The sequence below is a fragment of the Mya arenaria genome, chromosome 14 (assembly GCF_026914265.1).
Source record: "Mya arenaria isolate MELC-2E11 chromosome 14, ASM2691426v1".
Classification (NCBI taxonomy): Eukaryota; Metazoa; Mollusca; class Bivalvia; order Myida; family Myidae; genus Mya; species Mya arenaria.
Window position 1 is genome coordinate 18,118,181 of NC_069135.1, and position 13,227 is coordinate 18,131,407.

General features: G+C 36.1%; 1 protein-coding gene across 1 annotated transcript; it reads right to left on the reverse strand.

Annotated features, from left to right (window-relative positions):
- Positions 1 to 2,251: 2,251 nt before the first annotated feature.
- Positions 2,252 to 12,607, reverse strand: LOC128217220 (coatomer subunit gamma-2-like). Its single transcript, XM_052924197.1, has 18 exons — positions 12,480 to 12,607; positions 11,605 to 11,654; positions 10,981 to 11,136; positions 10,492 to 10,571; positions 10,132 to 10,207; positions 9,879 to 9,971; positions 9,392 to 9,478; positions 8,674 to 8,790; positions 7,267 to 7,509; positions 6,888 to 6,998; positions 6,083 to 6,680; positions 5,654 to 5,788; positions 5,259 to 5,333; positions 4,809 to 4,951; positions 3,873 to 4,041; positions 3,575 to 3,672; positions 3,124 to 3,262; positions 2,252 to 2,946 (listed from the first exon to the last, which is right to left on the reverse strand). Exons 1-18 carry the CDS (start codon positions 12,517 to 12,519, stop codon positions 2,714 to 2,716), a joined length of 2,643 nt encoding a protein of 880 aa, XP_052780157.1. The 5' UTR covers positions 12,520 to 12,607; the 3' UTR covers positions 2,252 to 2,713.
- Positions 12,608 to 13,227: the final 620 nt, after the last annotated feature.

The following is a 13,227-nucleotide window of genomic DNA, read 5'->3' on the forward strand; positions in this document are numbered from 1 at the left end:
TTCAAAGCATGTAACTTCCAAGTTAATGTTGCTACCAATGATGCATGGTATATTATCATAAGCATTGCCGATACAGATCATAAGTTGCTCAGTTGCAGGCTTTCAATTCAGTCCAACGGTGGGTAATTGTGAATATTGATGTCAGTATTTGATATTTATGACTATACAAGGTTGATCATCCAATTAAGCAGATTTTGACTAGTTTGTTTAATAGGATTAAAACTTCTTATCTAGAGCACAGGGTATTCTAACAGAGGCCCTTTAAAAACAGGGCCTATGCCCTAGGGTCATGGCTTGTTTTGTATTTTTTTTTATCCAGAGCATGCACATATGGGTAATAGATAACATACTAATAGTTCACTTAGAACATTTCAAGATAGTTAATCGGCGCAGCCATAACAGTCCTGTAACATGCAATGTGAATATGGAGGCCTTATTTATGCCAGAAATGTAGCCAATTTCAAAGGCGATAATGGCTGCCTTAACGATCTGGCTGGTCCCGTCAATATTTTAACTGTCCAGGGTTGATAGAATCGGACAAGAAATGGAAGCTCTATTGTGTCCACAAGCTCAATAATAGCAATCAACCCATTTAATCAAAGGCAATAGAGATGTAAGCAATGAAAGCATTGAAAGATTGTAGTTGAGACAAGTGTGGTTTTACTGTTTACAGGCAATAAAAATGGAATCCAAATTATTTTTTGAGTGGGCCCAAACTGTAACCGATAACTACCTGTCATGTAGAATAGGTAAGAATAGATGAGGTAAATTTAATTTATTATTGATGAATTTTAAATACTCATTTCATAACAGTGACTTATAAACCTAGATGTTCTAAGACATATAAACATTGCTTTCAACTTGACAGTGTATTGCTAGTGTAAGTTGATTCTCAAATATAACCCAATATTGGCCAAGAACATTTTGACTATTTATAGTCAAGTATGGCAGTGCCTTTTAAACAACACATTACCATGTTCTGCATTAATATCTATAATTATCTATTCCCCTCTCTTCTTCACGAAGATTTATCTACAATACTTTACTTGCTTTAAAATTCACATTAACTTTGCAATCTTATGAATATTACCAAATAAAGCGGTCTTTTAAATTGCATTACTTTAAAACGACATACATCATTCGTCTCATATTGTAATTCTGGAGAATTAATTATCTTAGCAAGTAATGCCATAAAATTGATAGGATACCTGATTTCGATTTTTGGTAAAAAAAAGTCTGTAGGTCTTATAAAAGAACGACACTCTCTTGAGTTCAGGTTGTCTCCCTTAGACTGTAATTTTCACTTCAAGTGCCATAATCCAGTCATTCATGGGATATTTGGCTGGCTTACAAAAGGTACCAAGCTCTCAGGGATATCTAGCTACTGTATAAGTTTGATTAAGATATAATCAATACTGAAGATTAAATCATGTTCACAGGCAATTGTTTACAGACAGGGCCACAAACTGGACTTACGGTATGTAGACAGAAATTGAGATGTCAAGGTCACTGGATGCACTATCGCATTGATCACATGTGATATTCTTAAACCAAGCAAACCACTTGCCTTGCTCTGCAAATCTTTCATTGTTAACTCAGTCAACAGTAAATGGAAATTAATTTCCTATTTTGTAAATTAACGACCATAAGCCTGGTTTTTGCAGTCTTTAATATAGAGCATATATTGGATAATGCTGTACTTTGTGAGGGTCAACATTTAAAAAAATTGTCTTTTGATAACAATCTGCTTTGAGGAAGAGTATTTCATAATATCGAATTTTCTGCAATAAGTCTTAATGTGAATAGGAGTGCCAGCAACTCATCTGCTTTGTTTAGTTGACAACGGCAAAAACTTGACTGCTTGATGACATGTGTACTAAGTTTCAAATGACTGGAATAAATATTATAAATGGTTAAAATCACCCTTATTTGGCAAGCACATGGGTAGGAAACTATTGGGTATTGTGTTTTGGTAGGATTCATCCAATACTGGAGCCCATGATCTCATGTAGTGGACTTCAACCATTTTTACAGACCATATCTCAATTTGTACATAATTAAACATGTACTTTGAGTAATTTCCTATTACTATCATTATAGTGATCTATAAACAAACATATAACAACTGAATGCATGAAAATGTGTTATCCACTGATTTTGACCAGCACTGTGATTTATATACGCACATCTCTTAAGTTATACCTGGTAAGCTTGTGCCAACAATGCGCTTCATATGTAAAAAAAGAACATTTGCTTGTCATCCATTTATTTCAATCACACATTTGACAGAGGTCAAACAATTTATGGTTTTAATGGAAGCATAACTTTTTAAGCAGGATAATATTTTCCAACAGATGGGAGTTTTGTTTAACATGCACTTTTAATATTTGGTTGCAGGCAACATAACTTGATCATAAAAAAACACTTGTTTTGTTCAAATATCTTATGAAGTGTGAATGACTTGTGTAAGAATTTTAAAACTTCAAAGCTTTCACACATAATGATTGATACTACACAAACACAATTGTTTACAGCAATGAATTTGAAGTCAAAATGAAATAATTATAAATAACTAGTGTGTTGGGTTTTCACCATCTCTCATTTACACATAAGGAAACCATATATAAATAATAATCAACAAATTACATAGATCAGAGAATACAGTTCCTTTCACAAACATTTTTCTATGGATCCGACATGTAATTTTACAATTTTAACCAATGGCAGACACCAAAACTTCAGAGACACTAGGATCTGTAGACCGCACTGTCAGTTGCATGGTGACGCCGGAATCTGCCATGGCAAGTTTGGCTCTAACCAAAGCATCATGTCCACCACGGAACACGCCCGCTAAAAACAGGGAGTGTGAACTTTTACCCTCTGGCACCTTGTCAGATCGCTCACATGGCTGCATTCCCAGGTATTGGATTATATTTTTCACAGCATCTGAAATGAAAGCAAGTATGTCAAGCCTATAAAGCTCTGCAATATTTTGTATAGGATACCATTAATGTAGTTAGCTAATTCTAAAGAAACTTTTGGTGTTGTTTTTTTAAATCTCAAAATAACTGTTCCAGATGTTTGGATAAAGTAACTGTGCTATATAATTAATACAATGCAAACCTTCAAGAGTCTTCATGGTGGAAAGAGCAAATGTGTCCTCCATCTCATTATCAGGGCCGACCTCGTCCCAGGACGCGGCAAAGTTGGGCTTCATCACCTTCTGTACATGGTCAGCTACAGACACCTCCACGTCCTCCAACTGTTCAACAAATATACCATTAAAAATAGGGAAAAGAGATGGAATATAAAATTCTTTACAATTGTTTTCTCAATATTAAATTCTGAACTAGATTTTTAGTTTCCAGACTACAGAAAAAATGAAACTTTTATATTTACCACAGCAATGGAATTTGAACTAATATCCCATGTTTCTTGAGATGATTGTGGCAGGCTTATATCTTAACATAGAGATTGCATAAGTTAAGTAGAAGGTTAAGTCATATTAATACCCCCCGATATCTCAAACGTTAAGTCAACTTAAGTAGACACTATCTTGACTATGAGTACATACCACATATTCATCATCATATCCCTCGTCATCAGCCTCACCAGTGTTCGGATCACAATCTTTCACAACAAACTTCAGGGTGCAACTGAATGTCCCAGTCACTGGTAACATGAAAATAATTAAGACTTACAATAACAGATGCTTTAACACAAAAAACTTTAATTCATTAGCCTCTTGGCAATGGCTAAACATTAGATATGATTAGTTTGCTTTTACTATTTTAAAAGTAGTAATCAAATTCTATAATGAAGAACTCATCATTTTAAAGAATAGGCAGCTCACATTGTTTTATTAAACATACCTGAGGTGGCATCTTCAGGCAGCCTGGCCAGAGTGTAGGTGGTGCCTGGGGTGTCATAGGGCAGACTGGGACAGGGTATGTACTTGAGGACTTCGAATTCGTCCGTATTCTCCATATGAACCACCACTTTCTCCAGCACCTGGTCATTCAGCGTGTTTGTGCAGTCAAACTAGAACCAGGAGAGAAATTGTCCTTCATTGTTAGAATATGAATTGTTCATAAATAATTGCTATGGTGCTTGTGGAATCATTTTCTTGATGGATTTTAATACTTGTTTATGGCACTGTCAGATTGTGCAGCTATTTTCACAATCTGTAAGTGATTGAGGTTACATCGGTGTTGATGTGTTGATATCATTGTTTGAACCAATCGTACTTTTCCCAGATGGTCAGAGATTGGAATTTATTTGGTAGCCATATTTTACAATTATATATAGCTAATCATACTACTTTTCAGAGACCATGCATCTGGAAAAAGCATGTTTCACTCATCGTACCACATTCTGCATCAGACTATACAATCAACTAGACGTCTATGTTACTGGAGTAAGCATGTTCCATACAGCCAACCAACTACTCTGTCTTACTATACTCCATTTCAGACACTACACCCAAATCAGAAGTCTATGTACCCGAAGTAAGCATGTTTCACACAGCTGACCACATACTCTCAATCTCTATCAGACTATACACTCAACTGTAAGTGTATGTGTCTGGAGCAGGCATGTTTTACACCGCCAACAACATACTCTCTCTATGACTATACACCCAACTGGAAGACTAGGTACCTGACCTGGAACACCATGTATCTGGAAAAAGCATGTTTCTCACAGCCAATAACATTCTCTCTCTCAGGCTATAAACCCACCAGGAAGACCATGGAGTAAGCACATTTCATACAGACAACCAACTACTCTCTCTCAGACTAAACACCCACCTGGAAGACCATGTATCTGGAGTAAGCATGTTTCACACAGCGGACCACATACTCCGTCTCCGACTCGGTCAGCTCCACAGGCAAGCTAGAGGACTTGAACAGTGGGCCCAGGTTGGCAAAGTCTGGTATGGCTGCCAGTTGCTCTGCAGGGGAGGAAAAGACATGAAGGTTAATGGTAACTAAAAGGCCATACTCATCAACAGAAATATAAGAATGTAATCTTCATAAATGTTCTTTCTGCAATTACATCTTCAAACTTCCAATTAGACATGATCCGTCAATTATGACTAAAATACCTTCCAGTAGCTTTTTAGGAGAGCGACAAAAGACTGACAAACTAACTTTTTTACTTAATTATCAAATCTAAATAATCAACTATATAGTATTTGCTCAACGTATTGTTGTTTTGAAAACTGAATTCTATATAAATATAAATGAGGCTTCTGTTACCTGCATACACGTCTTGGCGAGAGGAAGCCACCTTGTCCGAGGCTTTGGCCGATACCGAGTCACCAGGCTCCTTGCCTATGAAGAAAATGTAGAAAGATTTTACAAACGAGAAAACACTTAACTTGCAAGACTTTGAGTGTTTATAAAACCAAGTACTTAGTAAATTAACACAAACTTCAAAATAGTATAACAAGTGAGAAAATGCATCTTGGTTGGGGGGAAGGCAATTATTTTCATAGTCTGTATGGGTGGGTGTCTTATTTTGCTAATTAGGGCTCTATCAGAGTAAATTTGCTTCTGTACGGGAGGGGCATCATTGAGAAGTGCCTTCCTCCCATCGGGAATTTTTTAAATGGAATAGCCCTAACCTTACTTAAACACAAGGTAATACTAACCTCCAGCAAGTGGCCTCTGCTCGGTGATAGGCTGGGTGGCGAGGGGCACGGTCTTGAGGTCAAAGGGTTTCTCGACGGGCTCAAGGGTGTACTGGTGCAGGGCACGCTCCAGGCCCACCACAGACACCTGCAGACCTGGGTGAAAATAAACACTGAAATGATTGAACTTTCCTGGTATATAATAAGATGTCTAATAAAAAGAAGTTTGATGTTACAAATAAAGTATAAAACATGAGAATTTTAAAGCTACCTGTTAATGTCCATTTTTGCTCTTTTGGTGTTTTGGTGATAATAATTTAGAACATTTTTTACATTCACATGACTTCAATACATTTTTTTTTTTCAATTTAATGGTCAAACTTAATCTGCTAACTATGAATATTATATAAATAGTTATCACTCTCTCATATAGTAGTAACTTTATCTTACCATTAAGAATGTATGCCGAGTTCAGGGCCTTCTGTCTTTCCATCAAGACATTTACATAGAAGGTGGCCCTGTCACGAACTTCGTCATCAGAGTCAAGGAGGCATCTCTCAAGAAGAACAATACAGCTGTCCAGCAACTCGTCACAGTGTGCACCGAACTTCGCCATAGCTGTAACAGCTGCTGCACGCACTGCGGCATTCTCCAGTATGACTCTGTTATAGATGAACCGGATATACTTAGATGGAGTCGGTGTCCGTGGGCCTTCCCGTCCCAACAGGTGAAGAATTTTCGTGGCCAAAACGGTGTGCTCACAATCCTCAATGAACTCGCAGAGGTGAGCGAGACCAGCCTCCTTGGCTTCAGAGTTGTCCTCAATGATGGTAATGATGCTGTCCACAATGGCCTTCTTGTAGTCGAAGCCTCCCTCATCACGAAGCATGGAGGACAGGAAGTTCATCATCACGCCATGTTTGCGTGGATACTTCAGGCACAGGGACTGGATGGCATGGACAACGACGATCTTGAACTCATCCGAGATTTCTGACATGAACGAGGAGATCTGCTTCATCAGGCGATCCACACTGCTCTCACTTCCAGTCTGCAAGGAAGAATAAAATGCTGAATTTGAAAACAAACCTCCTGAAGTATTGTCTAGACAATTGCTTTTAATTGCTAAAAATCATGTTTTTCAAGGAAAATAGTGAAACAAGCTATTGGTATGTAAGCAACATGAGACCAAAAATTTAAAAGCCTTAAAATGAGAATATTTCGTATCTTTAATGTCATGCTCAAAATAAAAGCTGACCTTGAGGAGAGTGGTGATAGCGAGCGTGGCAATGCTGCGGTTTGTGTCTGTGATGAGATTCTCCAGGTCCAGGTTGCAAGCTGTCACTGCTGCTGGGTGCTTCATGGCAACCTGCTCGAATAATGGGAACAAAAAGTGGCTATATCATATGAATAATTTATTGCATTAAATATTACATATTTACCAAGTTATTATTTTTGTAAAATTCATCACCATTTCTTTCCTTGGAAGAATTGAACAGTTGAAACTATTGTAAAATGTGCAATTTCAATATTACAATATAAGATTTTGTGCAGAAATTACGACAAAAATAAAAAAAGATGTAAAGTATATGGCAAATCAGGCATCTAACAGGAACAAATATCAAACACAAACATACCCTATTCAGAGTCCTGACCGCAGCAAATCTCAGAGTAGGCTTCGGTGAGCTACAAAACAGCTGAAGGACCGACACAGCAGGGGCAAGCTCCTTTGCTGTGATTCCCTTAATGTTCACCATAGCCTGGGCCGCCTCGTAGATCACAATCTCATTCTTGTGACGAAGACAACTTTCTATGAACTCAAACATCGGACTTTCCGATCCAGCATCCTCATCTGCTATTAGCTTGCTTGCAATACGGATCTGGAAAGTAAAGAGGTCATGAAGACATGGTAACAATGTATAACCTCATTATGTTAGAAACAAGAGAAATTAACAAATCTGTTTTATGATAAATATATTATACAAGTTTTTATTTACTATGGCAAAACTTAAAATGGTTGTTGTATGTCATAAATACAAACAAAGCCAATTTGTTAGAGCAAACAGATTCCAACCCATTTCTGTCGTTTTGCCCAGTCTATAATGGGTCATAATTCAACAATTATCAAATCCAGTTATGGAACTTGATACAGCTATGAATGTTGTCTTTGGCAACATGTGTACTAATTCTATGTGAATATTTAGTGTGATGGTTACAGTTTCAAGACTTACACAGAACTTTTCTCTTCGAAATAAAGACTAGCTAAAAACATAGAAAATTCAATAATTGCATGAAATATCTCTAGTATGCAAACATTCACTGTAAGTTTATAACGAGGGGCAATAAGTGATGGAGGCATAATGGCGTGATCACTGACAACTAAATGCAAATTAACATAGTGTTTTACAAAAAACAACACATCTTAAATCAGCGATCATTCTCTGTAAATATCTCTAGGATTGTAGCTGAAGTTGTGACATGGTGCTGTATACTGTCCTTATTGAGTAGCACCGTTCTGCCTTATTGGGACCAACATGTTCACCCTTCTGACGTAACAGAATTAAATGCTTTAGACTAACAGTAAAATTATAAAAACAAACAAACATATTTGGCAGTTGAAACACAATTTCTATTCTAACATTCAAATTCTGCACAGCCCTATACAATTTGCCCTTTTAAACTTTTATATCTTTTCTACAGCAACCTGTCCTTTCTAAAACCTGTCTTAAAGCTTTATATCTTTTCTACAGCAACCTGTGCTTTCTAAAACCTGTCTTAAACCTTTATATCTTTTCTACAGCAACCTGTCCTTTCTAAAACCTGTCTTAAACCTTTATATCTTTTCTACAGCAACCTGTCCTTTCTAAAACCTGTCTTAAACCTTTATATCTTTTCTACAGCAACCTGTCCTTTCTAAAACCTGTCTTAAACCTTTATATCTTTTCTACAGCACCCTGTCCTTTCTAAAACCTGTCTTAAACCTTTATATCTTTTCTACAGCAACCTGTCCCTTCTAAAACCTGTCTTAAACCTTTATATCTCACCAGCAGGCAGTAGGCATATGGAGACTTGAGGGAGTGCTTGCTGAACTTGCTAACCAGCTTTGTCACCGCCAGCTTGTCATGCTTCCGGATGTGGTACAGCAGGCCCAGGGCATGGTACTGGAGTGAAAACACAGGGAATTACAAATTATTACATGTTTATCATCACATCCACTTTGCCAAACCTGATATACTTATCAAGACATAATCTGTTAGGATTATCTTTAATAGGAAAGACATCTCATCTTATTTTTCTTTCAACTTCTTGCACAAGTTATTAAACATCAATAGGGTTTTAACATTTGTATCTGCATGGAGAAATATTTACGTTCAATAATTACAAGAACTCCTGATTTGATTTAAATATATTTGAATGCCTTTTTTGTTTCACTTTATAAAACTGTAGAATATGCTAACAGTTAAGACATAAGGTCTGAACATCAGCATCAACTGTTCAAACATTAGAACTCCTTCAATAGCAATATACTTGTCATCACATTAATGCAGATATTACATATGGAATGTACTTTTGATAACACCATCATCATTGAACCCTGTTAAAAAATAGTATGTTAGCCCTTGCATACCTTGACCATGATGTTATCACATAAAACAGCTTTCTGGGCCTCGTTCACCTGGCTGTTTGTCACCTACCTGACCTATAACGTCATCACAGGAAAAGGCTTAATGGGCATGGTTCAACCGGAATTTTGTCACATACCTGAACCATGATGTTATCACAGGAGACAGCTTCTTGGGCCTCGTTCACCCAGCGCTTTGTCACATCCTGACTTCCTTTGCTCAAGTGCTGAAATAAAGTACAAATACATTTCTAATACTACAATACTTAAAATCAAAAATGGTTCTCATAAAAGAGAATGTCATTTTTGTATTCAGATTATATTGCTACAGGAAATGAAAGAATAAATAAAATCCAAGTACACGTGCATTTGTTTGTATCTTGTAAATCACTTGATTGGTTTAACAGTATGGAATATTTATATCAGGAAGATTTTGCGTAATGTTAATTTTGATACCGATTGGAATTCATAAACTTTTTAATACTAACACATTTGTCACCATTACAACTTGAACTATTCAGAAAGAATGTGAGTTATCTGGGTCTGTAAGCTCTATTGGTTGAGCACCAGAATTGTTCCCAGAATAAACCACATTCTTTTTCCAGCATGTCACTCTTGTCACCTTACCAGAGAGGAGACAAGGGCAGCACTAGCCACAGCATGGTTCTTGTCAACTATTGCCTGCTTCATGTAGCGCTCAATACTTTGCAACATAGTTGTCTGAAATGAATTCCAACAGTTATACAGAGATATTCATAGTGAAATAGTTGAAATAATAATAAATCATTACTTACAATGTTATTGGCAAACGATATACAATGCATGAAGATTGTATATATCAACATCTTGTCTATTAAATCAAGATTTTTTAAGTTCTTACATCAGTGATGGAGCAGAGCGCCCTGATGGCTGGTCCGCGGAACTGGTCATCTTTCCCTGTCATATCCTTCATCAAGCTTTAAATAAACAATAACAGGATCCTGCATCACCAACATTAGAATGTTTGTTCTTTTTCCAAAACATTGAACATAATCTGTTTAAAAATAATCATTGGTGAGGAAAGGCTTAAATTATATATTTTCACTTTCAAATAGGTTTAATTTCAGCAGCGTACTACATGTAGTCTGTTAGATACATGTATGTAATGATGCAGACATCTGTATACTTATTTATCATGTAAACAGAGTGCAACGGGTTTGACTAAAATACAATTAAAATGAATTATGAACAATCCAAGTACCTGCTGGTAACAATGATGACATCATTTGCAATCTTGGACATGTCCTTGATACCCATGTACATCAGTCTTCTCAATGTTTGCTGTTACAAGTATTAGAAACATGTCACTTGTTTTTTAGTACACCTCATTAATACAGAAAGATTGCTGGTTGTAACAAATACCCACTGATGTTAATAAAAACAAAACAAAAAGATAATTCCATAGACTATTTTCTTATAATAACTTACATTGTTAATAGGATCAATTATTTTCATTCACTATACATAATATTATGCTAGTAGACTATTGGTCCGTTAATATCTGTATTCATTTTAAAATGTTTAAAGCACATAAACTGAGCATTTCTTCATGTGAATGTGTTCAGCCAGATGACAAGGATTTATAAAGATGACAATACTCAAATGCATATGAAGGAAAATTACCAGAGATAACTTATTTTCATCTTGTTGGTAGATCGTGAATTACAAATTTTCTCAGGGGTTTACTTACATCCTTGGACTGAAAGAGTTTGGTCATTGCAAAAAAAGCCTCTGTCGCCTCAGTGCTTCCAATGGTCTGATCTCCCTGGTTGATCATGTAGAGTAGCTTGGTGAGAATTAGGCCACATTTCCGTGGGTTGATGGGGGTTTCATTGAATGTCCTGGCCTAAAAATACACAATGACATTAAATGTAATCATCGACAGAAAGGCTAAAGGAATGAGTAATTGCAATCATTATTCGTTATTATGCTTTCCAGAAATAAACTTAAGAGCCTTAATTGAAAGTACATATACCAGGGATGTTGTCATTGTACTGAAAGATTTAAAACATGAGATGTTCTTCACTATTGGTCAGACCGAAACCTTCATATCAAGTTTGAGGGCCATGGGTGCAGGCATTGTCATTTATCACTCGGCCACCTTTTTATCATTCAAGGTCACTGTGACCTTGACCTTTGATCCCTTAAATTAATAGGGGTCATCTACTGGTCAAAGTTTGATGACATTGGTCCAGGAATTGTCAAGTTATCACCTGGACAAGCTTTGGTTTTCAAACAGACAGACCAACCAACAATATGTAAAAGATGCAAACTTTGAAAGTGAAATCTTGAGTGAAACATAAGTAATAAGTACCTCCTGAAGGACACTGGTCTTGTCCAGATTGTAGAATGGATTTCCACCACCTGCAAAAAGATCAAATCAATCAAAACATGGCGTTGCATTATAAAGTATGGCACAGTGACAAACTTGAAATAACTACTCTGGACCAATTTGCCTCCTGTGATGACTAGATACAGTGTTATTTTCCACTTTAAGGGTGGGGAAAAATAGCGTTGTTTTGGCAAAATGAAGAAAATGCTAACATGATTCATAAGGCTCAACTTGTTTTAAAACCTTTTATTCAACAAACCTATCAATGTATTCATGAATGGCACTAAAAAACAAATAATTGACTTCTAAACAGCTTATTCTGTCACCAATGCCTGGACTCAGTCATTCAAGATTTTATCACACTCAATGACAGATCTCAATTGTTCGTAAAAAAACATAGAAAATTTCAGTTTTCTTAAAGCATTAGTAACATCACTTTTCTACCATAATAATGAAAAACCGTCATCTAATATTAAGTCAGCATTTTGCGCTGGTTTCCAGACATTCATGCAAAAATGTAGTCATTGCAAGACAAAAAAATACACAAAAGTTGTCAAAACGGTCAATCTTTGAGAGAGCATCTTTAACTTTTAAAAACTAAGGAGGCTCTAATTACGGTAATATTCTATCAGTGAGACTAATTAATTTATAATATCTGGATCAGTAGAAACTGTTAAGTTGTTAGCTAATATTCTACGTTATAGGTTTATTTCCCAAACTTTAGCCACTGTGGTTGTTCCACTGAATGTTTCGTCTTTGACGGACATCTTTGGCTGGCCTGATTTCAAAACGCTTTCGGTCAATATACTGTGATTTTGATATATATAATCACACAAAAAAAACAAGTAAATACAAACCATCTTCTTCTTCCTTCTTGTCCCTGCGAAGCATGTGCATTTTCACGGAATAGAACCTTTTCCTCGTCTTAAGTACAAGTGCGGCGCTGTCAATTTTCTAAACACGTCACGTACTTGCTTGATTGTGACAGCATCAGAAGTGCTAACCGGTTTAAAATTAATCACTAAAGTGGCAACGTGTACTGCATGCCCACAACAATATGTTACAAATCTTACAAATAATTAATTAAACTAAGAATAAAAAGTATCTGATAAATTCTGCCATCTGAGACTATGCTTAATTAACACTTCAAAGTGCTCCGCCATTGTCACTTGACTACAGTACTGTTGTCAGGCGTGTCTGTCATCGGCCGCTATACTGTTTATTGTTCGGTATTGTCACTAAACTTTGAAGAAGAGTACTTCTCTTCTGGTTTTGAGGATGAATTCCTTACAAAAATATATACTCTAATCTATTGTCTTTACTTAACTAAGCTTTCAGTTCTTTGATTTTAATAGGTATTTGCAGATTTGTGTTATCTTTAAACCGTTATTTTCAGCCGTTCGGTTTACTCAAAATGTTTCTGCTTATCACGTCACATTTTCACAATGATTTACTTAGGTTTATCATTTGGAAGAAGATTTTTAGGAAATATATATTGTAATTTTAATAATGTTTTTCTTGCTTATTCCACAAGCTAGTCCAAGGAAGCTTGCATTATGAAACTTTATGATCACACATTTGTAAACATTTTATTTACATTTTTAT